The sequence below is a fragment of the Notamacropus eugenii genome, chromosome X (assembly GCF_028372415.1).
Source record: "Notamacropus eugenii isolate mMacEug1 chromosome X, mMacEug1.pri_v2, whole genome shotgun sequence".
NCBI lineage: Eukaryota > Metazoa > Chordata > Mammalia > Diprotodontia > Macropodidae > Notamacropus > Notamacropus eugenii.
This window is the reverse complement of record NC_092879.1, coordinates 12,073,658-12,100,228: the sequence shown is the minus strand read 5'-3', so window position 1 is coordinate 12,100,228 and position 26,571 is coordinate 12,073,658. Positions and strand designations below refer to the sequence as shown.

Here is a 26,571-nt window from a genome sequence, read left to right as displayed (position 1 = left end):
CCTTGTGTCAGTGAGGGCCAAGGGCTGCTGATATGCAAAGCTCTGAGGAGAAGAATCTAATTTGTACACATGTCATGCATGAAACACTGAAACTCCTGTGAAATAGCTAGCTAATTAACTCCTTTCTCTAGCTTAGGGATTCCAGTTTATAAACTAGGATAGACAGGAGACCATTAGTGAAGAATCAATTAGGAACTTCTGGGAAAAGCAGACCATGTGCTCTGGGTCATTTTAATGTTTAGCCTAGGGATATGTGTGCTCCCACATCCTTTTTTTATAGTTGGTTGGTCAAGATGTTAGAAAAAAAAAATCTTTCCATGTATTATGAACTTGAGTTTACTGTTTTACTAGAAGAAATATCAGAATAGAGGATTCTCTGGTTGAGTTGGTTTCCCCCATCCTTCCTTCCACCCTCCCACCCATTCATATGGCTGACAATCTGAGAACAAGTACTTTCTCTGTTTGTTTAACATTGTAGATGACACGCAGTCCAGAAAATGTGATAATTTACTTTGTTATACAATAACATTGTGAGTGTCTAATGTCCTCTAGGTTTTGCCCATGATAATTGATTTCAGCTAGAAGGGACCTCAGAGGCCATAGAGTTCAAACTCCCTCATCTGTATGGGAGATGGGGAAATTGAGGTGCAGAAAGAGGAAACTTGCGGTCACTTGGTGAGTGGATGGATGCTGAAAAAGAAATTCTCCTTAGTCTGTAAAGGATTAACCAAAAGTGCTTAACAGAAACCTGAAACTCTAGGTGAGGAAGAAGGTAGTAAAACAATGCTCCAAGGGGCAGAGCCAAGATGGCAGAGTAAAGCCAGGAAGTCACCTGAGTTCTCCCCAGTTTTCTTCAGAAACAACGTTAAATCAAGCCCTTAAACAGATTATGGGGCAACAGAATCTACAAAAAGATAGAGTGGAACAATTCTCTAGCTAGATAACTTGGAGAGATAGAAAGAGAAATCCCATTTAAAGTTACTATAGACCCTATAAAATATTTGGGAGTCTACCTGCCAAAACAAACCCAGGGACTATGTGAACACAATCACAAAACACTTTTCGCACAAATAAAGTCAGATCTAAGTAAGTGGAAAAACATCAGTTGCTCATGGGTAGGCTGAGCTAATATAATAAAAATTAAAACTCTATCTAAATTAATTTACTTATTCAGTGCTATACCAATCAAACTACCAAAAATTATTTTCTAGAGCTAGAAAAGATAACATCAAAATTCATCTGTAAGAACAAAAGGTTCAGAATATCAAGGCAATAAATGAAAAAAAATGCTAGGGAAGGTAGCCTAGCCATACCAGATCTTAAATTGTATTATAAAGCAGCAATCAACAAAACCACTTGGTCCTGTCTAAGAAATAGAGGGGTAAATCAGTGGAACAGGTTAGCTACACAAGACATAATAGTCAATGAATATAGCAATCAACTGTTTGGTAAACCCGAAGACTCCAGTTTCTGGGATAACAACTCACTGTCTGACAAAAACTACTGGAAAAACTGGCAAATAGTATGGCAGAAATTGGGCACAGACCAATGTCTGACACTGTATACTAGAATAAAGTCAAAATGGGTACAAAATCTAGGTAGAAAGGCAGATACTAGAAACAAATTAGTGAAGCAAGGAATAATTCATCTGTCAGATTTATGGGGAATGGAGGAATTTATGACCAAACAAGAGACAGACAACATTATGAAATACAAAATAGATAACTTTGATTACATTAAATTGAAATGTTTTTTCAAAAAGCCAATGCAACCAAGATTAGGAGGGAAGGAGAAAATTGGAAAAGAATTTTTACAAGTAGTATCTGTGATAAAGGCCTCATTCCTAAAATATTTAGAGAACTGAGTCAAATTTATAAGAATACAAGTCATTCCCCTACTGATAAATGGTCCAAGGATATGAACAGGCAGTTTTCAGAGGAAGAAATTAAAGTTATCTATAGTCATATGAAAAAATGTTCTAAATCACTATTGATTAGAGAGATGCGAATCAAAACAACTCTGAGGTACCACTTTCATACCTATCAGATTGGCTAACATGACAAAACAGGAAAAGGATAAATGTTGGAGAAGATGTGGCAGAGTTGGAACACTAATTCACTGTTGGTGGAGCTATGAGCTGATCCAACCATTCTGGTGAGCAATTCGGAACTATGCCCAAAGGGCCAGCAATACTGCTTCTAGGCCTATATCCCAAAGACAGCAGAAAAATGGGAAAAGGATCCAAATGTACAAAAATATTTATAGCAGCTCTTTTCTTGGTGGCCAAGAACAAGAAATTGAGGGGATGCCTATCAATTGGGGAATGTCTGAACAAGTTGTGGTATATGAATGCAATAGAATTCTATTGTGCTATAGGAAATAATGAACAGGTAGACTTCAGAAAAACCTAGAAAGACTTAATATGAACTGATGTTGAGAAGTAAGCAGAACCAGGAGAACATTATACACAGAAATAGCCACAGTGTGTGAGGACTGTTTCTGATAGACTTAGCCCTTCATAACAATGCAAGGACCTAAAACATTCCCAAAGTGGTCATGATATAAAATGCCATCCACATCCAGAGAAAGAACTATGGGGTCAGAACACAAAATGAAGGAGACTATTTTCTCTTTGGTTATGTTATGTTTTGTTTCTCTCATGGTTTCTCCCATTTGTTTTAATTCTTCTGTGCAATAAGACTAATGTGAAAATGTGTTTAATAGGAATACATGTGTGGAATTCATATAAGATTGCATGCCATTTTGGGGAGGGAGGGAGAAAAATCAGAACTTATAGAAGTGATTGTTAAAAACTGAAAGCAAGTAAATTAATAAATTTTGAGAGAAAAAATAAAGATAACTTGGAGAGACTCTAGGAAAGGTCTGGCTCACTTGGGCAGAAGGGGAGCACAGATCAGCACAACCAGTACCTAGGCAAGCCACTGGGAGGCTCTTAGCCACAGCATAGATCAGCAACTAAAATTCTGTGGTTCTGGCTCAGCAGGCCAGCTGTGAAGCCTCTAGCCCTAGAGCCAAGGGCACAACAGGCATGACTAGGGTGGGCCACCCTAGCTCAGTGTGCAAGTTGTGAATACCTGAAGCCTTGGAGCAGAAAGCCAATGACCAGACTCCTAGCCCCCAGCACAAGAAGCTTGGAACACTGCCCTCCTGGAGCACGACCCAACTTTAAAAGCCACAAAATAGGCTAAAAAACTGAATTTCTTGCTCATTTCTGTTTCTTTACAGAAAAGAGTCCTGACAATAAAAAACAACTATGGTGACAGGGAAGATCAAAACACAAATTCAGAAGAGGACAACTATATCAAAATACCTACATGCAAAACCTCAAAGGGGAATATGAATTGGTCTCAAGCCCATAAAAAATTGGGAGGCCTGAGAAAGGATTTTAAAAATCAAATAAGAGAGATAGAAGAAAAATTGGGGGGGAAATGAGAGATATGCAAGAGAGAGTCAACAGCTTAAAAAAGAAAAGACACAAACTGACTGAAGAAAACAACTCCTTAAAAAATACATTTGGCCAAATGGAAAAGAAAATCCACTGGAGGAAATAGCTCCTTAAAAAGTAGAATTGGCCAAATGGAAAAGGAGGTACAAAAGCTCACTGAAGAAAATAATTCCTTAAAAATTACAACTGGGCAAGTAGAAGCTAATGACTCTATGAGACATTAAGAATCACTCAATTCCCCAATTGATAAATGGTCAAAGGATATGAACAGGCAATTTTCAGAGGAAGAAATTAGAGATATCTATAATCATATGAAAAAATGCTCTAAATCACTATTGATTAGAGAGATGCAAATCAAAACAACTCTGAGGTACCACATCACACCTATAAGATTGGCAAACATGACAGAACAAGAAAATGATAAATGCTGGAGAGGATGTGGGAGAGTTGGAACACTAATTCATTGTTGGTGGAGCTGCGAGAGCATCCAACCATTCTGGAGAGCAATTTGGAACTATGCCCAAAGGGCTACAAAAATGTGCATACCCTTTGACCCAGCAATATCGCTACTAGGACTATATCCCCAAGAGATCATAAAAATGGGAAAGGGTCCCACATGTACAAAAATATTTATAGCAGCACTCTATGTAGTTGCCAAAAACTGGAAGTCAAGGGGATGTCCATCAATTGGGGAATGGCTGAATAAATTATGGTATATGAATGTAATAGAGTACTATTGTGCCATAAGAAATGATGAACAAGAAGACTTCAGAGAGGCCTGGAAGGACTTATATGACCTGATGCTGAGTGAAAGGAGCAGAACCAGGAGAACTTTGTGCACAGCAACGACCACAGTGTGCAAGAGTTTTTTCTGGTAGACTTGGAATTTTGTAATAACGCAAAAACTTCTTATAAAAAAAAAAAATCCCAAAGGTGGTTCTCAAGGCAAAATGCCTTCCACACTCAGAGAAAGAAATATGGAAGTCACTCACAAAATGCAGCAGATCATGTTTGTGTATGAGTATGTGTTTGTGTATCATGTTCTGATTTGTTATACGATTTCTTTCATTTATTTTAGTCTGACTACATAGCATGACTATAATGAAAATATACTCAATAGGAAAGTATATGTAGAATCTATACAGAATTGTATGCAGTCGTGGGGAGGGAGGGGGGTAGTGGGGGGTAGGCGTTGGGGGGATAAAATCTCAATTGTATGGCAGTGATTGTTAAACATTAAAAAATAATAAAAAAAAAATCACTCAAACAGGGGACGGACCCAAGATGGCAGAGTAGAAAGATACACATACTCTAGCTCTTCCCCCACAGCACATAAAATACCTGGAAAAAAGCCTCTCAACAAATTCTAGAGCAGCAGAAACCACAGAACGATAGAGTGGAGGAGATTTCCAGCCCAGGGTGCCCTGGAAGGCCAATGGGAAAGGTCCGTCACACCAGACGTAGAGCAGATTGCAACCCTGGCTCAGCCATGGGCTGGAAGGAGCAGGACCTGAGCAATCTTTGGGGATGCAATCCCTGGAAGCAGTGGTGGAGGTTCCCAGACCCCCCAACCCACAAATGGCAGAGGCAGCTTCAAAGGTCAGTGAAAGGGCTTTTTCACCTCTGTGATAAGGGAGCAGGGTCCTCCCCTAGCCCCAGCCCCAGGTGGCAGTAGCAGCTGCAGCAGCAGCAGTGGGCAGCAGCAGCTGAGGTGGTGGTGGCCATGGCAGGGATTGTTGGAGCCTCAGCATAAAGCCCCTGAGGGAATTGAGCACCTGATCTGAATCTCAGCCACAAGTCAGGCCAAGGAGGAAACACCTCTCCCTCGATTGTGCCACCTTGGAGGAACTGAGAACTTACAAGTCCCCAGAGTATATCCTCCTCTTGACAAAGAACTGAAAATTCAAGAAACTGGCTGAGAAAATGTCCCCAAAAGGGAAAAAAGAATAAGACAATACAAGGTTTCTTTCTTGGTGAGCAGGTATTTTCTTCCATCCTTTTAGATGAGGAAGAACAATGCATATCATCAGAAGAAGACCTAAAAGTCAAGGCTTCTGTACTCAAAACCTCCAAAACAAATATGCAATTGTCTCAGGGCATGGAAGAGCTCAAAAAGGATTTTGAAAATCAAATAAGAGAGGTGGAGGAAAAATTGGTAAGAGAAATGAGAGTGATATAAGAAAATCATGAAAAGCAAGTCAAGAGATTGGTAAAGGAGACCAAAAAATGCTGAAGAAATTAACACCTTTGAAAATAGACTAACTCAAAAGGCAAAAGAGGCCCAAAAAGCCAATGAGAAGAAGAATGTATTAAAAAGTAAAATTAACCAAACAGAAAAAGAGCTTCAAAAGCTCACTGAAGAAAATAGTTCTTTAAAAATTAGAATGGAGCAGATAGAAGCTAATGATTTTATGGGAAACCAAGAAATTACAAAACAAAACCAAAAGAATGAAAAAAATAGAAGACAATGTGAAATATCTCATTGGAAAAACAACTGACCTGGAAAAGAGACCTGGGAGAGACAATTTAAAAATTATGGGACTACCTGAAAGCCATAATCAAAAAAAGAGCCTAGACATCATCTTTCATGAAATTATCAAGGAAAACTGCCCTGATATTCGGGAACCAGAGGGTAAAATAAGTATTGAAAAAATCCACTGATCACCTCCTAAAAAAGATCCAAAAATAAAAACTCCTAGGAGTATTGTAGCAAATTCCAGAGTTCCCAGGTCAAGGAGAAAATATTGCAAGCAGCCAGAAAGAAATAATTCAAGTATTGTGGAAATACAATCAGGAAAACACAGGATCTGGCAGCTTCTACCTTAAGGGATTGAAGGGCTTAGAATATGATATTCCAGAAGTCAAAGAAACTAGGACTAAAACCAAGAATCACCTACCCAGCAAAACTGAGTATAATACTTCAAGGGAAAAAATGGTCATTCAATGAAATCGAGGACTTTCAAGCATGCATGATGAAAAGACCAGAGCTAAAAAGAAAATTTGACTTTCAAACACAAGAATCAAGAGAAGCATGAAAAGGTAAACAGGAAAGAGAAATCATAAAGACTTTCTAAAGCTGAACTGTTTACATTCCTAAATGGAAAGATAATATTTGTAACTCTTGAGACTTTTCTCAGTATTTGGGTAGTTGGAGGGATTGCACATACACACACACACATACATATAGACAGAGAGTACAAGTTGTGTTGAATCAGAAGAGATGATATCCATGAAAAAACAAAAATAAAGGGAGGAAAATACTGGGAGGACAAAGGGAGAAATGGAATGAGGCAGGCTAAAACTCATAAAAGAGATAAGAAAAATCTCGTTCCATGGAGGATAAAAGGGAGAAGGGGAGAGGGGAAAAGTGAAGCTACTCTCTCCCATATGGCTTAAGGAGGGAATAACATGCTCACTAAATTTGGTATGAAAATCTATCTTACACTACAGGAAAGTAGGGGAGGAGGCAACAAGTGGAGTGAGGGGAATGATAGAAGGGAGGGCAAATGTGAGAAGGGAGTAACTAGAAATAAACACTCTGGGGAAGGGACAAGGTCAAATGAGGGAATAAAAAAACAAGGGGGGATAGGGTAGGATAGAGAACAGTATAGTTACTATTACACAACATGATTATTATGGAAGTCTTTTGCAAAACGACACATATTTAGTCTGTATTGAACTCCTTCCCTTCTCAGTGGAGATGGGTAGGGAGGGGGGGTGGGAGAGAAGTTGGAATTCAAAGTATTAGAAACAAATGATGAGAATTATTATTGCATATAACTGGGAAATAAGAAATACAAGTAATGGGGTATAGAAATTTACCTTGCCCTACAAGAAAAGAGAAGATGGGGATAAGGGAAGGGTGGGGAGTGGTAGAAGGGAGGGTACACTGAAGGAAGGGGTAATCAAAATACAAGGTATTACGGGGGAGGGGGAGGGGAGAGATGGGGAGAAAAATTGGACATGTTACAAAGTGATGTAAAAGCAATTAGTATTAAAACAATTGACTGAATTAATTACTGAGACTAAATCAGAGACATCTTTAGTTTGGGGAAAAGAATTGTAGTCTAAGTTTCCTAGAGGCAGGTAACTTTAGGTAACATTTGACATTGATGGAAAAGTTAAGGTTTTAATGGCAAATTTGATTTTATGATTGTTATTTAATCAGGAACTAGAACAGGTATAGAAAGGCATGTAAGTCATTTAAGACTTCCTCAAAAGATGTTCCTTAGCCAATGTGAAATTATATTCATATCTGAAACCCAGTTATTGGAACTTGCTATTTTAAGATTCTATGGGACTATAACTGACTGTTCTTCTGAGTCTAGCTCCAGGTATGGATAGCAAGAAAGGCAGTCTGAGCCTCCTACCCATGATGCCAGTAAGCCTATGAGATGCTGGTATGAGCTGCAAAAGGTGATCTCATGGGAAGGGTGAGAGAGCGACTGTTCAGCCTGGGCTGAGGTAGGATTCTACTGACTCAATTTCCCACTGACACCTGGCAGACTTTAAGCCTGACTGAATGTAAGTGGACAGTCTACTCCTGCCTGGAACTGACATGAAGTTGGGGAGATACTGTTTCCCTGCAATGTCCCTACTCCTAGTGGCAATCTCCTATAGTCAAAAGGTTTGTAAGCTTAATACGAGATCTATTAAATTATAGGGTGTTGGTAGGGGAACATCCGAGGTTAAGTCTAAAATTAAGCTATTAGGCTTAGGACTTTAGACCAACAACAATAAGTTAGGGTCTTTTAATTCTCAGTAATAGCGTGGAGACAATTAGGTCAACGGCTTGTGAAGTTAGCATACATAGTTATTATTTGTATCTCAGTTGGTCAATGTTAAAAAAAAAAAAATTCGTTTGTGGTCTATATTGTAAATGCTTTAAAAGAAGTATCCCCTGACCAAAAGTTGGAATTGTGTTATGTGATATGAACTGTGTTAAAAATGAGAAATAAAAAAAAGAGCAGTGACTAGTTTTGATTTTGTATTCTATCCACAGTAGTTAGAATAGTGGTTGGCACATAGTAAGTAAGCACCTAGCAAGGGCTTCTTAAAAATAATTAATTAATGAATGGCCTCAAAAGGCAGGAAGGTTCCTGTTGTATAGGTGAATTTTCTTAAAAATTGCCTAAGAAGGCATTGAAACTATCCTTGAGACTTAACAGGCTAAGGTTACTAAGGCTCAAAGTATTGATCCTAGGCACTTCCAGCTCAATGGGATATCCACTGCTGTACAAATTCATATACTCTTCTGAATAAGAGTGTGCCACAGTGGCAAATGAGGAGGGAGCTGCACCTACCTGAAATGATGCTGAGTCACTGTTGAATGTCCTTTCTGTGTAATTGTGGAGTAAACTGCCTTTCACTGAGGGTTAGATGGCATATAATTTATATCATGTTCCCATTTGGAGCCTGGGCCACTGGCCCAGAAAGCAGTAATGGGTCCTGGGTGTAAAAGCAGGGTCCTACTCAGGGCCCCTTATCCTGAAGCCTTTGTTCTCTTTACTTCCCTTTCTTTTCACCCTCCCACCTAGCATCATTTAGTTTCTAGTCTCTTGGCCAGGAGCTTCAGATAACCCACAGAACAAACATGGCCTCTTGGCATAGTACCAGATCTTCCTGGCTGATTTCAACTCCTGATAAACCTATCTTGGTAATACCACCAATCTTAATGGGCTCCCTTGCATTCAGGGCTGGGAAGTTCTCAGTGGATGTATATGGATCTGGCTGTTAAGGAAGGCAGCGGGTGCCTTAATGAGGCTTGATTCCCTGCAGAAAAGAGCTTCATAAAACTGTGAAGCAGCCGTTTTGCTTCCCTATTTTGTAGCATGTGACCTGTCTAGAAGCTGAGCTACAAACCATTCATTCTTGTCCATCCTGGCATGGCTTGTGGAGAACTCCTATGGATGAGTGGTTATGAACAGCTTGAACTAAATTGGCCAAATTTTATAGAGTACTTCTGGTTCTGGTGACTGTTCCCTGCCCCAATTTGTCCTGCAGCGACTTCGATCTGACCCTCCAATCGCATGATAACGTTCATTCCTCCAACGGATGAATTCAAATGAGCCCAACTCCCTGGGTAAGATCATCTTTTGGGTTTATAACTCAGGCAGATATAACAAGGAGAATATGAATGAGGTGGGGGCCAGAGGCAGGGCTAGGAGCTATCCAGGGTGCCAGCAGAATTCCATTGAGGAGAAGCAATCAGTTCTAAGATTCATATGTTTAGAGCTGAAAAGAACCTTAGAGGTCATTTATTCCAACCCCCTCATTTTTACAGAGGGAGAAACTAAAGCACAGAGAGGCTAAATGACATGATCAAGGTCACCAGATATTAAGTGACAAAGCTGGGATTTGAAGTGAGATCCTCTAGCTGCAAATCTCTTTCCACAGTGAGTATGACCCAATGGTAAAAATAAAGTCAGTAGTGCTAACACTTAGAAGGAACTGAGGCCAGCAAGGGAAACTAAGGAGAACAAAAAGGCATGGGTTTTTCAAACTATGAGTACAGAAAAAAAAAAGAAGGCTCAAGGAAGGGCAGAACTATCAATGGAAAGAAGGCAGAGCTGTTTCATTCTGATCTGGCTTCTGTTTGCCCTGGCAAGGAGAGGGGTCTTTAAAGGGAAAGTAACAGGACAAAGGTGGCAAAACAGAGGTGCTACCTAAGAGAAATAAGGGGATACTAAGAAAGTACCTAATGCTCCAGCGATTTAACCAATCATTTGGCACAGATGAACTATATTCTCTGACACTAGAAGAGCCAACATTTACAGTTTGCAAAGCCACAATACCACAAGACTGGAGACCAGAAAAGTATCAGTCTTCTAAATTCTGAAAGAAATAGAATGCTAAGGGAATAGGGAGGGGAGAGAGGATAAGGGAGGGATATTTAGAGGGAAGGTTAAGGGAAAGGTCAAAGAGGGCTAGAGAAGGGTGTTTAGATTTATGAGAATAGGAGAATAGGAGAGGTATACTTGGAGGGGGTAAGCTAAGTCAAAGGAGGGCAAGGTAGCCAAATTCCAGACTTTCTAGGTCAAAGAGAAAATATTGCAAGCAGCCAGAAAGAAAAAAATTGAGTACTGTAGAAATACAATCAGGATAACACAAGATCTAGCAGCTCTTACATTAAGGGATCAAAGGGCTTGGAATATGATATTCCCGAAGTTAAAGGAACTAGGATTAAAACCAAGAATCACCTACCCAGCAAAACTGAGTATAATACTTCAATTGGGGAAAAAATGGTCATTCAATGAAATAGCAGCTAGGGCAGCTAGGTGGTGCAGTGGATAGAGCACCAGTGCAGGAGTCAGGAGGACCTGAGTTCAAATCTCACCTCAGACACTTGACACTCACTAGCTGTGTGACCTTGGGCAAGTCACTTAACCCCAATTGCCTCATCCTGGGTCATCTCCAGTCATCCTGATGAATATCTGGTCACTGGATTCAGATGCTCAGGAGGAGAAGTGAGGCAAGTGACCTGCACAGCCCTCCCTCACTCAAAACAAAGTCAAGTGCAAGTCATGTCATCATTTCTCTGATGGCATGGTTTCTTTGGCAACAAAGGATGAACACAGAAAAAAATTTAAGTCTAAAATAAAAAAGATAAAAAAATTTTAAAATTAAAAATTGGGCCAAAGGTCCCAATTCTCAAAAGAGGGAAGAGAAGTATAGACCATTGAGTCTGACTTTGATTTCAGTGAAAATTCTATAATAGATCCCTCAAGAAATGATTGGCAAACACCTAGAAAAGGAAAAGATGAGAACAGGTCATGCCAGACCAATGTCATTTCCTTTTCTGAAAGAGTCACTTGACTGGAGGATCAGGGGCATACTGTGGAGATAGTTTATCTGATCTAACCAAAGCTTTTGATTAAGTTTCCATTCTTATGAGGAAGATGGAGCTTGTCTTCTGACCTCCAATTTCACATTTCCAACTGTTTTTCAGACATCTCAAACTGAATATCTAGGAGACATCTGAAACTCTTTACTATGTCTAAAACACAATTCAGTCTTTCCTCATGCCCTACCTTCCCTATTACTGTAGAGAGCACCTCTGAGTCTCTCGGGCTTGCAATCCCACACTCTCACTCCCCAGATCTACACGGTTGCCAAGGCTTGTCGATGTCACTTTTACAGCATCTCTTGAATATGATTCCTTCTCTTCTCAGACACTGTCCCTGCCCTGGTGCAGGCCCTCAACACCTCTCACCTGGACTATTGCAAAAGTCTTTGGGAGGGTCTGCCTGCCCCAGGTCTTTCCCCACTGCCGGCATGGGCAAGCAAAGTGGCGAAAGGTCTTGAATTCATGTCATAGGAAGGTAGATCTACTGAAGGGCTTGGGCAAGTTTGGCTTGAATAAGGAAACATTCAGGGGGATCATGTGGAGCAGGGATTAGATCTGTTCTGTCTAATGAGAAGGGCACCACCAGGAGCAATGAATAGGAGTTACAAAGAGACTAATTTAGGATTAATATCAGAACAAACCTTTTAACAAAAGTGGTAGGGCTGCTTTGAGAGGTGGTGGGATCCTCACTCCTGGGAGCTCTTCATGTGGCCTTTAGAGGACCACTTGCTGGTCAGTTTATAGTGGGAATTAGTCAATAGCCATTGAGATCGTTTCCAATTCTATTCTTCTTCTTATTATTATTAAATACTTCTTGGCTACATTTATCAATACTGAGTTTACTTACATGTGAGAAAGAGCATGGCCTCATTTATACGGATGGTCTGAGGCTTGATGCCTAAATCCACACTGGCAGTATCCAAGCTGCGTTGATTGGTCTTGGAGTTGTAACAAGATGCTGAGCGGCAGTGATCTCTGAGCCAAACATAATCAAATCTCATCACCGTGCCAGCATAGCATAGTTCTGGGAAAGAGAGAGAGAATATTGACAATAGAGAAATTTGTTTGGCAAAATTGTAAATTCAGAGGTTCAGAAAGTAATCCCCAACCCCAACTAGAAACCATCAAGGTAAAGATCTTGGAGCATATTTATGGATACCCTAAAAGCCCTATCTTCTCAAGCTGGCTTGCAGGCAGGAGAAAGGTTGAGGGGAGCATTACAAGGGGTGGATGTCTTTTCCTCCCAAAAGCTCAGGGCCCTGTCATATGTGACTTTAGCTCCACAGCTTTTCTTCATATTCTTTCCTGTCCCTTCCACACTTGTACTGACAAAGGCATTTTATAGTTTACTATATCTCTGAAGTACTGAATATATAGCCCTCAATTCAAGTCAGTCAGCATTTACTGAGTGACCATGTGATAGGTCATGTGCTTACTATTGGGTGTACACAGACAAAAATGGCAAACATATACATATAAATATATGTGTATATACATATATGTGTGTATGTATATGTATAAGCTTTATATACATATCTATCTATATGTATATGTATATATATATACATATATGTATATCTGTATGTACATCTGTATGTACATACAGTAATGTACATAGTAATTTGCAGAAAGTTGGGAAGATGTTAACTTCGGAGGGTGCTTTGGGGGAAGTTAATGATTCTGCCAGGCAAGGATAAGGAAAGCTTGTACAAAGGTGCCCAGGTGAGAAGATTCATAGGCTCCTGTACTTAGAAAGTACCTCATAACGCCATTGGGCACATCAGCTGACAACATGGAATTCTTGCTTCACCATACAAATCCTGGGCCCCAGGGGTTATTTCAGAAACCTCTGTGACACAGTAATAATGAAGATAAGATTTTCCCAAGCCCTAAACAGTTCTACTGGATCACCCCATAGCAGAGGGACACATAGCACAAGGACTATCCACTGATGCTGGGCTCCATTAAAATGTAACTCCTGCCCTAAAATACTGACTTTCACCTGCTAGCTCCCACCTTCAAATGCACAGATTTGAGGAGTTATGGGGAGTGGAGCTGCTTGGATCTGTTTCTTCCTTTGCATGCCAAGCTCATATGTTTGCTGCTTCCCCTACCCTGGCCAAGCCATCTCCATTCCCAAGGCATGGTCAACACCTCCTTCAAAACCAGCCTCAAAACACTCAGCCTTTAGGATATTTCCCTAATTAATCCTATATCCCTTTACAAAATGAATGTGCTATATAGATACTTTGTTAGTTTATTCCACCCAAAAATACTAAATGAAGACCTATAATGTGTAAGACCCTCCACAAGGTTCTGTCCAGAATACAATTCAGTTCAACTCAGTATACATCCAGAGAGTGCCTGGTCTGTTGGGCCATGGGAAGGCAGAGTCAAAGTCAAAGAATAGGCCCTGCCCTCATTTTGTTTGTTTGTTCAGTCATTTTTCAGTCATGTCTGGCTCTTTCAAACCCCATTTGGGGTTTTCTTGGCAAAGAAACTGGAGTGGTTTGCTATTTCCTTCATGAGCTCATTTTACAGATGAGGAAACTGAGGCAAACAGAGTGAAATGATGTGGCCAGGTCACATAGCTAGTAAGTGTCTGAGGCCAGATTTCAACTCAGCAAGATAAGTCTTCTTGATTCCAAGCCCAGTGCTCTATCCACTGGGATATCTGGGAAAGAGAAAGAGAATATTGATTATAGAGAAATTTGTTTAGCAAAATTGTAAATTCAGAGATTCAGAAAGTAATCTACAACCCCAACTAGAGATCATCAAAGTCTCATATCATCATAAAACTATCTGCACCACCTAGCTACCTAATTTATATTCTACTGGAAGTAATATAAGATTCCACAGATAAGGAAATACAGAGGAATTGGAATACAGTGAGAGCACCAAAAAAAAAAACCAAACTCAGAGAAGGCACCTGAACTGAGCTTGGCAAATTTTGAGAGATGGTAAGAGGAACAGCAGGTGAACTCTGAGCATGGAGGAAAGCTTGTATAAATGCATGGAGGGTGAAAGATTCTATAGTCCAGTTTGGCTATACCAGACTACTAAAGGCATTGAAAGATGACATATGAGATAAAGCTGGAAAGTGAGGTTGAAACCAGATTCTTTTGGTCTTAAAAACCAGGTTGAATGAGGAACCACTGAAGAATCTTGAGCAGTCTTTCTTTCAAACTACCCAAATAAAAATGACAGTCATAAAAGAACTGATAATATTTTCATATATGAGTAAATGATTTGACCTTATTGAGTCCCTCATAGTTGGTCCCTAATGTCTACTTTATATTTCTCTTGCTGTTTTTGTCACAAATACCTGAAAGTGTTTTAGTTCATTAAATGTCCATTTTTTTCCATTCATCCATACTTAACTTTGCTGGGTAAGTTACCCACGGTCATAACCTGAGAATCTGATAATACCTTAGCCTAAAATGGCCAGTGTCCCACATTGCATCCTGTTCCATCTCCAGTCGTTCTGATGAATATCAGGTCACTGGACCCAGATGGCTCTGGAGGAGAAAGTGAGGCTGGTGACTTTCCCAACCTCACTCAAGTCAAAGTCAGCTGCAAGTCATGCCATTATCTTGATGTCATGGCCCTCTTCAAGAACAAAAGACAAACACAACAACAACCTTAGGAAGCTGCTTCTGGAAGCTAGGTAAGGACTGGATCAGAGAGGGATGAGAATGGATGGATGCAGCAAGACTGATTAGGAAGTCATTACAACTGTCCAAATGAGAGGGGATGAGGATATAGGCAAGACGCCTGCATCTTCAAGAAGCTCACTGGACAAGCCAGGAATATTATGCCATACAAGTGGCACCATGTTGATACTCTAGGGGTACTGAGCAGGGAGAACAGGAAGGAAGGCATTGAAGACATGGCCATGTGATCTGTGCCTTAAAGCCTAGGCAGTAGTTTGAGAAATGGCAATGAGAAGGGCATTCCAGGCAGAGGTCATCATAGAAGCATATGTTGGGGGGAATGCTGAACTAATCAGCTTAATTAAGGTAAGGTTTGTAGAAGGGAGTAAGAGAATATGAACAGAAAGTCAGATTGTTGCATACTTAATGGGTGCAGATCTGAGTACTAGAAGACACACTGATACAAAGCAAGCCTGAGGATTTACAGGCTACTTAGGAGAAAAAAACCTTTCTGTAAAGCTCATTTAGAACATGGATCACCAAAAGTTCCCCTGCTCCAAAGCTTGCAATGGTTCCCTATGGTACATGTAGTATACAGTGACTATTTGCTTGGGCCTTAGTTTGCTTATCTAAAACAAGGTGACAACAACCCTTCTACCAATGAACCCAAAGAGGTCATTTGGGGCAGAGATTGAGATGGATGAGCCAAACATTGCCAAACTGGATTTATAACAAACAGGGATACAAGGATGGTTCAAGATTAAGGAAACAATCAAAATGTGTCATCTTAAAAATCAAATACAAAACCACATGGTTATCTCAATAGATGCAGAAAAAAGTCACTGAAAAAATACAATACTCCTTTATGCTAAAAACCCAGTAAAGTATAGGCTTTGAGGGATATTCTTTCAATATCTTAAAAAAGTATCTACCTAAAACCAAAAGCAAGCATTGCATTGTATGTGATGGGAATGCACTAGAAACTTTTAGGATAAAAATGAGAATAAAGCAAAAATATTCATTCTTCCCATTACCATTTGATACGAGTTCTGGAAATGCTAGCAATAGCAATGAAACAAAAGAAATAAATTAAAGGCACTAAGATGGGAAAAGAAAAGATAAAACTATCCCTATTGGTTACTTTGCTGAGGGTATACTAGGAAAATCCTAGAGAATCAGCAAAGATACTAATGAGACAATTAATATGTTCAGCAAAGTTGCAAGCTACCAAAAAAAAAAAACCCTCAAAAATCAACTGCATTTGTCTATGATACTAACAAAATCCAAGAGATAATACAAGAAAGGGAAATCTCATTCCAAATAACTACAAAATTAATAGCATGAAAAAGATTTGTACAACCAAAGTGTCAACTGTGCAGCTCGCAAAACTTCCAAGTAAAGCTCAAGACAGATTAAAGTGTAACTGGGAAATTTTTAATAACATAACTACAACATAATGCTAATTTGTGATTTTCTAAGTCAACATACAGCCTAGTTTCTATTTGGGTTTGATTCCACTGTTGTAACATTCAATTATAAAGTCCTTCTTAAAAGATATAATGAGCAACTTAAACATATGGAGGAATATTCAGTAATTATGTCTGGACCTGGTCAATATCATAAAAAGGACATGCTAATTTATACTTTGAATGCTATACCAGTGAAAGTATCAACGGGATGGAACTTGATAAAATAAAAACAAAAGATCTAGAATATCATTCGGAAAAACAAAAGATGTAGAATATCCAGGAAAATTATGAAAAGGAGAAATAGCACTTTCATATCTCAGACTATATAATAAAGCAATATTCATCAAAACCATCTAGCATTGGTTGAAAAAAAAGAAACTAGAAATAAAGAGAGAATCAGAAACAACAGATCTCAGTAACCTAGTGCTTGACAAAGCTCAAAACATAAGTTACATAGGAAAAAAAACTCCCTATATGATAGAAACTTCTGAGAAAACAAAAAGCAGTTGGCAGAAATTAGGCTTGAAACAGTACCTTATACCATATTCCACAATATATTCTATTTTTTAAAAGTTTTTGTTTATATTTTCTGTTTCTGATATTATCATAGTTATCACAAGTTTCCCTTACTCTCCCACTCTACCATATGATAAATAGTATTTTTCTAGAAAGGAAAAAAAAAGTCAGCCTAATTAGTTGGTATACTGAAAAAGTCACATTTACTTTTCACTTTTTGGTGTGTCCTCATTCTTTCACTTTATATCATTGCAATTACCACGTATATTGTTTTCTTGGCTCTGATGACTTCACAGGGTATCAGTTCATATAGATGCCTCAATGCGTCTCTGTGTCCATCATGTAAATCATTTCTTAGAGTGCAGTAATATTCCATTACCTTCATGTACTTTGTTTATACATTCAAGTAATTTGTTTAGCCACTCCCCCAACTGATGAACATCTACTTTGTTTCCAATTCTTAGTTATCACAAAAAGTTATGCTATAAATATTTTGGAGTATATGGGGACATTTTTTTCTAAATGATGGCTTAATTCAGGTTCTCTGGGACATTTTAGTGACTTTATTTGCATAATTCCAAATTGCTTGGTTGTACTATTTCATAGCTCCACAAACAATATATTCATGTGCCCATCTTTCCACAGCCCCTCCAACATAAACTGTTGACATTTTTTGTCATTTTTACCAATTTTCAGAGTGTGGGGTGAAACTGCAGGGCTGTTTTGACCTGCACTGTTTTTATTGTTAATGATTTGGAGCATTTTTTTAAGTGGTTATGAATACTTTGTAGTTTTTCTTTTGGTAATTGTTCATGTACTTTGACCATTTATCTACTGAACAATGACTGACTATCTCTCTCTCTCGCTCTCTCTCTCTCTCTCTCTCTCACACACACACACACACACACATATACATATATGCACACACATACAATTATATACATACACATATTATATATACACATACGTACATATTCATTAATATTGATCCAAAAATTTTAAATAAAATACCAGCAAGGAGATTACAGCAATATATCACAAAGATCACAGCCATGCTGGATTTATACAAGGAATGCAAGGCTGGTTCAGTATTAGGAAAACAATAAATGTAATTAACCAAATCAATAACCAAATCAATAAAATCATATGATTATTTCAATAGACCCAGAAAAAGCTTTTGACAAAATACAACACCTATTCAAACTGAAATAACTCCTACCATCAGATTGACAAAGTTGAGGGATAAAAAAAGACAAATTTTCATGGGGGTGTGGAAAACCAGTACATTACTGTAATGCTGGCAGAATTATGAAAGCAATTTGGAATTATACAGAGTATACCATTATACTTATCATACCAAGAATATAACTATGAGGAGTATCCAAAAGAGATGAAAGAAAGAGGGAAAAGACCCATATGTATAAAACATATCTATAGCAGATCTTTTTGTGGTGGCAAAGATTAGAAACTGAGGGGATGCTAATTAATTGGGCAATTGGATGAACAAGTTATAGAATATGAATGTGATGGAATGTTATTGTGATATAAGAAATGATGAAGAGGATGATTTCAGAAAAACCTGGGAAGACTTGTTTAAACTGATGCAAAGTGAAGTGAACAGAACCAGGAGAACAATGAATGCAATAACACTATTGTAAAGATGGTCGATTCTGAAAGACTTAGGAACTCTGATCAATGTAATAAAAAACTATGATTCCAAAAAAAATCATGATAGCACATGCTATCCACCTCCACAGAGAGAACTGATGGACTCAGAGGGGGGATCTGGTCAGTTTGGTGTGTTCTAATAGATTTGTCGATTCAGAAGTTGAAGCAACTCCTCATAGAATCTACTCTTGGTTTTGGAGTTCCTGTTTGGTTAAAATAAAAATTAATATTTCCTGAACTCTAGAAAAGCCCAAAATAGAACTTTCTTTATCTCCCCCTCCCTTCCTCTAGGGTCTTATAAAATTGAAACTGTGTGTATCCTTATGATAATTGACGAAGCTTCATATTTGAATTAGTTGAGATGGTTTCTGATTCCACAGGGAACCTTGCTTTCCCACAAACCACTGTCCCCTAGATAGAATTTAAATAGGCAGGAAAGCCTGGAGATTTTTTTCCCCTTATTCTGCACCAGATTTCTGGACTGCAAAGGGCTAGGGAAAGGGAGGGAGGGCAGAATCAAAGGTTTCCCCTCGGTAGAAAGTAACTGAAAGATAACTGATTTACCATATATTGATTATTCATGAAAATGTGGTTTGAAAGATCTGAAAAATCCCAGTGTTTGGGAGTAAAGGGGATCTTTGTTACACAAAACACCCCTCTGTCCCACTCTTTAGTCCTCAGGATATTGTCCTGGAGGAATCTACAGAGAAAATAAGGAAAATTTATTATCTAGTGATATAACATTTGATTTTCAGAGGAGAATTGTTACCTTAGCATTGTAAATGATTTAACTGAAGCTAAATTATCTAGGTAAATTAAAAGCTAAAATAGAAACTGGATCTGCACTTTGTTTCTGTGAAGTGATAGAAGTCTGATAGGTGAGATAGGAAGTCTCTTAGTTGATTCCATGAAAACATTCTGGTAGGGCAGGAAATCTCTTAAAAGAGTAGAGATTTCTTCAAGATAGGAGTAAGGGTTTTATTTTGGATCTGTTTTGGCCAGAAACCCTGAAGGTCTTCCCCTCCCAGACTGATTTTGGGTTTTTTGTTTGTTTGTTTTGACTAGGTAAAAGAGGCCATATTTTGCCTCATTTCTTACCTAGCCTTGATCACTAAATGGGCATGGCCTCAGTCAAACTGAAAACTGGGAAAGACCTTAGCTTAAAAAGGTCAGGGTCTCCTACTGGATCCTGGACCATCTCGTATCACCAGGATCTATATCTTGCCACTAGACCCATAAAGCTCCAGAGAAGAGAGTGAGGCTGGTGACTTGCAAAGCCCTCCCTCACTTAAATCCAATTCACTTGGAAGGCATGGCATCACCTTCCTGATGTCATGGTCCTCTTCCAGCATAAAGAATGAACAATGAATTAACAAAAGGAGAGTCAGTAAATTGAAGGGATAATTTTAAAAATTAACTTTGAGATATGTCTGTACTGTGAGGGAATCAAGAAAGTGTAGTGTTAGTGTGGAGAAAGATGAAGATTTTTATTCCTCTAAATTTGGGAATATTATTTCAAGATAGGCTTGTTATGTTCAATTGTGAGATGTCTACTTCATTACCAATTAACAAAGAATACACTGGCAAATCCTTTGCTTCAGAAAATACTTCAAATTTGGTTTGTAGCATATATTTCATGAAAAGCTTAAAAGTCTCTTCTCTTTTTTTTACCTTATCTGATAAGGTTCTGTTTTCTTGGATCTTGAGTACAAGGTTACGTTAATTAAGCATCACTCCTTTGTAATCTGCAAATTTACTTGTTTGTTTTCTGTGGTAACTTCCAGACATTGACTCTGAAACAATATTGTAATGCTTCTCATTTAAAGTAATATGTATTTTGTCTTTTTTCTCCCTCTTAGAATGATTACAATGTTTTTTTTTAATTTTTTAAAAAATATTTTTTAATTTTCAACATTCACTTTTATAAGATTTTGAGTTCTAAATTTTTCCCACCCTTCCTGACCCCTTCCCCAAGATGGCATGCAATCTGATATAGGCTATATGTGTACAATCATATTAAACATATTTCTACATTAGTCATGTTGTGAGAGAAGAAAATGATTATGACACTTAACCCTCTCTAAGTTAAAAAGGTTTTGATGGAAAATACTTTTGGAATTTGGCATTAAGGTAAAATGTTTATAAACTTAGAATAAGAAGCACTTTTATATTCCTGAGTGCAACTGGATTTTTAATTGCTGATTTCTGGATATAACTAGTATAGAATGCCTAACTTCACAGACTAATAACTTTTTTTGCTTTTCTGCAAGAAAATTTAAGAATGTATTTAATTGAATTGATGTCAGTTGCCTGGCAATAAGTTTTGTCTATGATTTACATTCTGGACATTATATTATTATGCATAGTTTCTTCTATCATGCTTTTGGGAAACCATCATATAAGAAATGCTGTTGTGCCTAGAAGGTAATAATTTTTTTATTGTTTTATTTGGATGGTAGCTTGCCCTTCTGATTATAGATTGCCTGTAATAGCTAAATGAGGCTCCTTTGGGGTTTATTTGGAAATACTCTTTTCTTGTAGGAGAGAAACCCTTCCCCCAGGATTCTCACAGCTATCACATGGGAATGGCTTGTTTGTTCTTTATATAATGAATAGTCTGGGTGATGTGTGAATGTGATATGTACAAATTTTATATATAAATTTCTAGAATGTAGACATTTTCTCACCTTCTTCTTAATTGATTTTTATACAAGAATGTGTTTAACCTGACAAAGTAAAGCGATAAATGAATGCTTTTGTTAAGATGTTTTATATACTCAGTAAATATTGTTACTTATTACTTACTATTTATGCAACATGATAGGTGAATTGATAACTTTGGGTCTAAGGAACCAGTCCTGATTTGGATCGGCAGAGGAAAGACTCCAAATCAGGACTGGTTCCTTAGGCCCAAAGTTATCAATTCACCTATCATAGGTATAGCAAGGGAAAATTCCTTTAGCTCAGTTGGAATTTAGGTAAAAGTCATAGATACCTTTTGGAACAGTCAATCAGGCAATACAGTTCCACAGTATTCACAGGATAACATAGCCAGGCCCAGAATCATTTTTTATTTCTTTTTATTAAAATGTATTACACAATTTCCTTCTGGAACATTTTGGTTAATTGGAGTCTGTTTTCTGTTTATATTAACCTCATCTGGCTAAACGTGACTCATGGAAAGGATAATATTAAGGGAAGACTTTTTGACAGTTCTCAGATAGGAAGCCAAAGAGGAGTGTGAGTTTCCGAAGGCAATTTAGCTAACTATTCGTGAAGATAGTATACTGATTCCTATTCTGTAGTTATCTCTGAGGCATATAAATCTCTTCTCTCAATTAGCCCATTATGAACCCTATAAATGTAGTTTTAAACTGTAACATGATTTAGTTTACCTACAGAATATGATTAACTAGGTTTGTTTTGTTAGGAGATATATAAAATTATGATTCTGTTTAATTAAGTTTGTTCAATTTTTGTGGCCTAAGAAGATGTATTAGATTGCCATATGTCAAAAATTATTTCTTTGTCTCTCTGACATAACTTTGTCACTAGAACCCTAATCTTTATTCAGGGTCTTTTTCTACTTCCTGAACCTGTACTTAAGCACAATAAAACCTAGGTTTTTACCTCTATAATTTCTGTATTGTGATATGTTTATTCAGCACATGGACTCAAAGAGGAGATATTTCTCCTATAACAAAAGCAACTTTCTCTAATGTTTTATAATAGATCTTTGTTACAATAAGCAAGTATCTCCGAATTGTTAGGTGTAAATGACCCCATTGCTTTGAGAGCTTTTTTTAACTGTTCAGACTTTGTGACCACTACTTTTATCATTTTCTTTCTCTATCCATCTATCTGTCTGTCCATCCATCCATCCATCCATCCATCTATCTATCTACTACAAGGGTCAGATAAAGATAGGAAAAGCAAGTGGTATGTAAAGACTGAAATTCTCTAAACATTCAGATGTACTTTAGGCAGTTTAATTTAATGTTCCTCTTATAGCTCTGGTTTTTGTAAGGTTAGTTCCATAAGGCATAAGGTCTGACCTGATTTTCATCACATGAATTAATTACTGGAAAGCTAATGTGATTAGATTTTGTTAGGTTTTATATTAAATTAAACCAAGTCTTATTGCTAGAAGGTTTAAACAGCATTACCTAGGGAACCTTTGCAAGTGACTTGAAACCTGGGAAATGGATCTACTGGATCCTCTCCACCTCTCCAAAACTCCACTAAGGAACAAGGCCTGATCCAGGTATTATTACCAAGTAATAATTATTACCAACTAATTAATCCTAATTAAGGACAGTAGAATGTTTGAACTAAACTGGACACTTCATAAACGCTGGTCTAGAACAGATCCTTTTAGCATAGTATTTGCAAGGTAAAATGTTTCCCAGAAGCAGATGACTTCATGGGACAGCTAAATTCAAGACAACGGAATAAGAAATATGTTGTCTAAATGGACTTGTGGGGTTGGTAGTCAAGAATGTGTTGAACTAACAAAACTATGGCATAATGCCAATATTTCTTGCTTCTGTTTTGTTGCTGTATTCAATACTGTCCAATACTTGTATCTACCTATAGAAATGCTTGCCATAAAGGTGATACTGAGGCATTCAGAGAGGTGACTGATTGACTAGATGTATAAGAATATAGTCACAGAGAGGCATTTTATTTCTATTTCTCTCTACAACCCAGAGGAGGGAATGAATTAAGAGTTTTAAAACTCCCTTTCTATTTGGCTTCAGAACAGTCATTTCATCTGTAAGGAAAATCATGTAGCCAGCCGAGTCTTTCATTATAATGGCTTCATTCTGAGATAACCCTTTGGTACACTAATTCCTGGCTATGTTTGATGATCAATTTACAACTAGATCTAACAGAACTTTCTCCGATTATCATTTGACATGTAAACCTCCTTCCTCTCCATTTGTCTGCTATGAAGTTTACAAGTTATCTTTTCCTTTTGGCAACTATTTCCTTTTTTTCGCTGATGTAACTGGTAACTAAATAACCTTTACCAGAACTTTGTCTATTGCCCAGAGGTAATTTAGAATCATGAAGTTTTGCTCTGAGCATAATAAAACCTGGTTTTAAAATGTCTCTGAATGTTGATAAGTATGATTGGCAGCAATACTTATCAATGAATCGGCTATTTCCACAATACACGTCTCATCTCTCCATGTAAGAATGTAAACACTAATCTTGTTTCACCCCTTATAATTTCTGTCATGTTTATTTTTTTATACTTCTCTTGAGTCTTGTGTTTTCTATTTCAAATTTTTACTTCAGCTGTGGTTTTTTCATCAGGAATGCTTGGAAGTCCTTTATTTATTACAGGTTCATTCCAACCTCCTCCCCCATTGCTCCTGTAAGATCATATACTCAGTTTTACTGGGTAGGTTATTCTTGGTTGTAAACTTGGAATTTTTTTGCCTTCTGGAATATCATATTCCAACCTCTCCAATCCTTTAATTCAGTGGCTATGAAATCTTTTGTGATCCTGACTGTGGTTCCTTGGTACTTGGATTCTTTCTTTCAGGCTGCTTGTGGTATTTTCTCCTTGACCTGGGAGTTCTGGATTTGGGCTATAATATTTCTGGGAGTTTTCATTTTGGAGTTTCTTTCAGAGAGTACCTGGTAGATTCTTTCAATTTCTATTTTGTCCTCTGGTTCTAAGAGATCTGAGCAGTTTTCTTTTATGATTCCTTGAAATATGATGTCTAGGCTCTTTTTGTTGTTGTTGTTCATGGCTTTCAAACAGTCTAAAGATTCTTAAATTATCTCTCTTCAATCTACTTTCTATGTCAGTTTTTCTTCCTATGAGATGTTTCCCATTCTTTTCTATTTATTCAGATTTTTTAGTTTGTTATATTATTTCTTGATATCTCATAGAGTTATTAATGAGCTTCCATTTGGTCAATTCTGATTTTCAAAGTTATTTTTTTTTCAGTAAGGTTTTGGACCTCTTTTTTCAAGCTGTTAATTCTCTTTTTCCATCTTTCACAGCACTCATTTGATTTTTTAAATCTCTTTTCCTTTCAAAAAAAATACTCTTCTAGGAATTCTTGCTAGACTTATTTATGTCCCAGCTACATTTTTTCCTTGAGGTTTTTTTTGTCGATGTTCTCAAGTCATTGTCTTCTGAGTTTCTGTCTTGAGTTTCCCCATCACCATGGAAGCTCTTTTCTGTCATTTGGTCATTCTTCCAGCCTCCTTCCTGACTTTGAACTCAGTATTAAGGCTGGGCTCTATGCACTTTGGCAGGGGGTACAAGTGGTGTCTGGCCTGGATGTCTGTCATCTTCCATCCTTCTGCTGCTTTCACAGCTCCAGTTGGAGGCCTGCAGGTTTTCAGTGCTACCACAGTGGAGTGATATCAGACAAGATCTGTTCACCGCCCTCCTAATCTGTGCTCTGCAAATTCCTGACCCAGCTTTGAGTCTATGGACAACTACGGTTGGGAACTTCAGCAGACAGCTGCTGCACTCAATCACTAATGGCATGTTGGCTCTTGAGAAGTTCAGAATGACTGAACTTCTGGCTCCCCTTTTGTCTGGGACTCCTGCCCTGATTATCCCTCTGAAGGTTTATAGTACTGGGGAAAAGGCTAGAACTGAGTCACCATTCTGATCCAGGAATCAGAGCCATAAGACTATATTTCCAGAACTTGTTTCTTGTTCATTACACAGCTAAGATCCATTCTCGAGACTGTTCCTCTTTGGTCCAGTAGCCAGAACTGGGTAATGGACAGTGGAGTTGTCACATGGCACCTGTTCGTGAACTCAACACTAGTTCAGGGATACAATGAGCAGTTAGGTGGCACAGAGGTGTTCTCAGTGATAGAGCACTGGGCCTGGAGTCAAATCTGGCTTCAGACACTTACTGCTGCATGAACCTGGGCATATCAATTTATCTCTTACTGCCTCAATTTCCTCATCTATACAATGGGGGTAATAACAGCACCTACCACCCAGAGTTATCAGGAGGGTTGAATGAGATATTTGTAAAGTGCTTAGCATACTGCCAGACATATAGTAGGTGTTATGTAAATGTTAGCTGTTATTATTATTAATCATCATCCCCTGGGATCTCTTTCTACCCTGCTGCCCTATCTTGCCTCTCTTTCTGTCTCTGGGCACTGGAATGCTCCTTGCCACTGCCACACATATTTTTTGGCCAGAGCCTATCCCCACTGTCTCTAATTGCTGGTCCCCACACACAATATTTTCACAGATCTCTGTCTATCTCCTGGAGCTACCCTAGGCAGGAAAAATGACTCACTGTGACTTTTTCTTAGCTTGCCCCATCAAAATTTGGATTGTTGCAGGTTTTAGATTGTTGTGCAGAAATGACAGAGGCAAGCTAGGTTCAACCACTTCCTCTCCCTCTGCCACCTTGCCTTTTTCCCCCCTTCAATCTAGTTTAGGCTCTCATCCACCCAGACCTCTTAAATGATGACAGAGTTACCAAATGGCTATCCCTAAAATATGGCCTAGCCATGTAACACCAGAATCTAGAGGATGAAATCTAAATTCCTCCAATTGGCATTTGCAGTCCTCCACTGTCTACTTCCATCCATTCCTTTCAGGTTTACTGCACATTACTCATCTTCGTACACTTTATGTTCCAACCAAACCCCTGATCATTGCTCCCCATACACAATATTTCATCTTCTATATTTGCAGAGGCTGCCTTCCAGTCATGGAATGGCCCTCCCTCCTCAACTTCACTCTACACAATCTCAAGCTTCCTTCAAGGTTCAGCTCCAGAGCCACCTGCTACACAAGGCCGACTTTTGTGTCCCAAGTTTGGGACCACTTTGCATACGTTTTGTATTTACTAATTACTGGATCCTAGATCTAAAGTACTATAGAGGGCATGCAGTCCAATCACCTCATTTATCAACATGGAAATTGTGTTCTAGAGAGGAGAAAGAACT

At 38.3% G+C, this 26,571-nt stretch overlaps 1 protein-coding gene across 13 annotated transcripts in view; it reads right to left on the bottom strand.

The window, feature by feature from the left end:
- TMLHE (trimethyllysine hydroxylase, epsilon) overlaps positions 1-26,571 on the bottom strand; it is a 102,452-nt gene that overhangs the window by 24,581 nt on the left and 51,300 nt on the right. For all 13 annotated transcript variants that reach the window (XM_072626402.1, XM_072626392.1, XM_072626395.1 and 10 more), the window contains one exon: positions 12,160-12,336. In XM_072626402.1, the coding sequence (XP_072482503.1) occupies positions 12,160-12,336 (177 nt within the window). The remainder of the gene's footprint in view (positions 1-12,159; positions 12,337-26,571) is intronic.